General features: G+C 36.6%; 1 protein-coding gene across 1 annotated transcript; it reads right to left on the reverse strand.

Annotated features, from left to right (window-relative positions):
* Positions 2,021 to 3,442, reverse strand: LOC109834785. The gene has a single exon (XM_020402801.1). The coding sequence runs from the start codon at positions 3,440 to 3,442 to the stop codon at positions 2,021 to 2,023; it is 1,422 nt and encodes a 473-aa protein (XP_020258390.1).

A 3,680-nucleotide genomic window follows, 5' to 3' on the forward strand; every position in this document is an offset into this window, starting at 1 on the left:
CTTCGACATGATAATGGCGATCCTTTATCTCAGCCTACTAGATATCGGGAACTTATCGGAGCATTGATTTATCTTTCAGCAACATGTCCAGATATCGCCTATGCAATACACATCTTGAGTCAGTTTGTTAGTAGTCCGACTTCCATTCACTATGCAACTCTCATTCGGGTACTTTGATATCTCTGTGGCACTATAACCAAATCATTATTCCCCCCCCCCAGACTCTTCTTTGTCTCTTCATGCATATTCTAATGTTGGATGGGCTGATGATGCCGACACTCGATGTTCAACTACTGGCTTTTGTATTTTTCTGGGTTCATCTCTCATCTTGGCATAGTAAACGTCAAGCCATTGTCTCTCGTTTTAGTACAGAGTCCGAGTACAGGGCGTTGGCAGATACCACAGTTCAGCTAAAATGGCTCCGCACTCTTCTACGAGATCCTGATGTATTTGTTACTTCCCCTATCACTTTATACTGTGATAATCAGAGTGTCATCTCCATTTCTACAAATCTGATATTTCATGAACGTACCAAACATATTGAGATGGATTGTCATGTGGTTCGATAGGAGCATGTTGCTGGAAACATTATACTCTCATATGTTTCCTCTAAGGAACAAGTGACAGATTTGTTTACCAAGGCTCAAACCATTTCTACATTTCGCTATTTCTTGTCCAAACTCTCGGTGTTCGATCCACTGTGAGTTTGAAGGGGGGTGTTAGATAATATCATGAGCTTTAGCCCTAGACGCCCTAGTGTGTAGCCGCCTCAGCCGCCTCCTAGTGTGAGCTACCGTTTGTGTATAGTGTGGGCTACTATTTGTGTATATATACTCTGTAAATCTGATCATAATACAACAAGTTCTCTTCAATACCAACTTAACAGTTATATATAAAGTATAACATTTTTCTAAAGTTGATAAAGGTAAAAAAAAAGAAGACCAGAAAATATCCATAACTCTTCCCCAATTTCAATTGCTTATTTTTGGCATGGAGTAACTAGCCAGATCAGTTTTATTTAGTATTCACACAGCAGATACAGCGAAGGCCATACCAAAATGATTTGCAATACCCATAATCAAAGTACTCTTTGATGCATACTTTGTTACATTTGCTACTATCTGTGCACATTCCACTGAACTTGCGGCTGTCGCGGCAGAATAATGCTTCAACAGAAGACAGTTTTCCTATTTAGAAAAAAAACACATCAAAAAAAAAGAAAAAAAGAAAAGAAAAAAGAAAAGAAGAAAGAAATAGTTTATATTATATTTCCTGGCCAAAATATATTGATTGAAGAGATAATGACATATGAAGCTCAATTTAGCACATGTATACTGTCTTTGAGTACCTAATTAGAACAAGTGGTAGTATATAATTAATTTTCTTCTATATTTCTGTTTTCCCCCCGGCCCCTGGGAATAATGACTATATTTTAGAGCGAGAGATAGAGTGAGACCTGAAGCCATGATGAGGAGAACCAACAAGAGAAAACATATGAGTATTTTCCTAGGCTCCATTACCCTTCAATTAGATATGTGTAAATAGAATAGAGAAGGCTAAACTCACAAGTTGGCTATTTATTATACTTCACTCTAATTTTTGAACATATCTTCGGCTATATTTTCTTAATATCCAGCATATCCTTGGTAGATTCGCTAAAAGATTTCATGCAATATCTAGCATCTTATTTATGACCGATAATTGTTTCAAACCACATCACATTGGCAAATTACAGATATTGGCCATCTTCAGTAACAAAAGCCATGGCACTTTGCATTTTTCCTACGTGCGGTAACTTTTACACCATCCTTTGCATTTACCCTCACCAAAATGATGGAAGAAACGTTTGTGTTAACTAACCTCTATTTATCCTAATATTAGGCTCATGTGCCACTGCTGTTTTGAACTTTTTTTTTTGTCAATGAAAAAGCGTTATTCATTAAACCAAATATGAAAATGATTAGTACATCAAGATCTCTACTAAGAGAAACTAACAACAAAAGAATTCCTAGTCAAGCATTTACAAAGATAAGAGCCATTCACTGTTATCAGCAAGCTCGGGATTATTCAGGCAAATGGTTAAGATATCAATTTTGATATCCCTAACCAATTGCATAGATGATCTACACTTCTGCTGAAAAAACCTGGTATTCCTCTCTCTCCAAACATTGTAAATTGTAGCCGATATAGCCATTCTCTTCATATTCTGTTTAAAACCTTTACCTCTCAATCTTGTATTATACCAGCACATAAGAGAATTACAGTCACAAGCTTGCCAATCAAATTTGAGCCAATCCATGATCGCTAACCACACTTCCTTTGAGAAGGAACAATCAAAAAATAAGTGATTATGGCTCTCAAGAGCAGCACCTGCACACAGATAACAATTATTTGCATTAATAACTCCTCTCCTCAATAATCTGTCCTGTGTGAGTAATCTGTTCTGCACAGCAAGCCAAAACACAAAAGAGTGTTTCGGGTAGTTCAACTTCCCCCATACTATATTGAACCAGGGCACTCGTTGAGACGTTGGAGAGAAAACAGCATACACAGCAGATATCTGGATTTTTGAATTCTTATAACAAGAATTAAGAATTTTCTTCAAATTTTCAACCCCACCGCAAGCACTTACAGCTTTGTCCCTGACTCTAATCAACTGCTTCCACATCCATGAATCCCCAGTTCTTACACTAACCTGCCAAATATCCAAGTGCTTTAGATAATTGCCATGGATCCATTTTATCCATAATATCTCCTTATTCACATGAATATACCAAAGGCTTCTCAGAGCTGAAGCAAGATTCCATATAGAGGCAGAAAACACCCCCAATCCTCCATATTTTTTATCATAACAGACTTTGTCCCATGAGACCAACGGAACTTTAAAAGAATTTTCAGTCTTACCCCATAAGAACTTCCTACACAACTCATCCATCTTCATTGTGATTTTTACGGGGAGAATAAAATTTGAAGTCCAGTAATTTTGAATCCCTAAAATCACACTTTTAATGACCTGCAATCTTCCTGCATAAGAGAGGTTCTTATGTTTTAAACATTTCTGAAATTGGTTTGATATAGAATCAATAAGAGGACTGCAATCAACATATGAAAGTCTTTTGCAAATGAGGGGAACTCCCAGATATCTGAATGAGATTGCACCTTGAATAAACCCCAGGAAATTGTTTATATCTGATTTAACAGAATCCTGCACACCACCAAAATATATAGAACATTTGTTCAAATTTGCTTCCAATCCTATGGTGGCACTGAAGTCCTTGAAACACTGATAAAGCCTCTGAACTGAGTATAAGTCACCTTTGGCAAAAAGTAATAAATCATCCGCAAAAATAAGATGAGTTATTTTGAGATTTTTGCACTTTGGATGATATCTGAATAATCTATCATTCTGTAACTGATTTAATCTCCTTGATAGATACTCCATGCCCAAAATAAAAAGATAAGGAGAGAGAGGATCGCATTGCCTTAATCCTCTCTCACCTTTAAAATAACCATGGAGTGAGCCATTGAGTGATATAGAGTATTTATATCACTGCTGTTTTGAACTTATTATCCCTGTAGTTTCATCTTGACAGATAGAACCCGTGGGTGAGATTTTTTGATTCTTTTACCCCGGATGAAATTTTGGCAGATATTAATGGTTCTAAGGAAAAAGAATAAAG

This window comes from Asparagus officinalis, chromosome 3 (assembly GCF_001876935.1).
Source record: "Asparagus officinalis chromosome 3, Aspof.V1, whole genome shotgun sequence".
NCBI lineage: Eukaryota > Viridiplantae > Streptophyta > Magnoliopsida > Asparagales > Asparagaceae > Asparagus > Asparagus officinalis.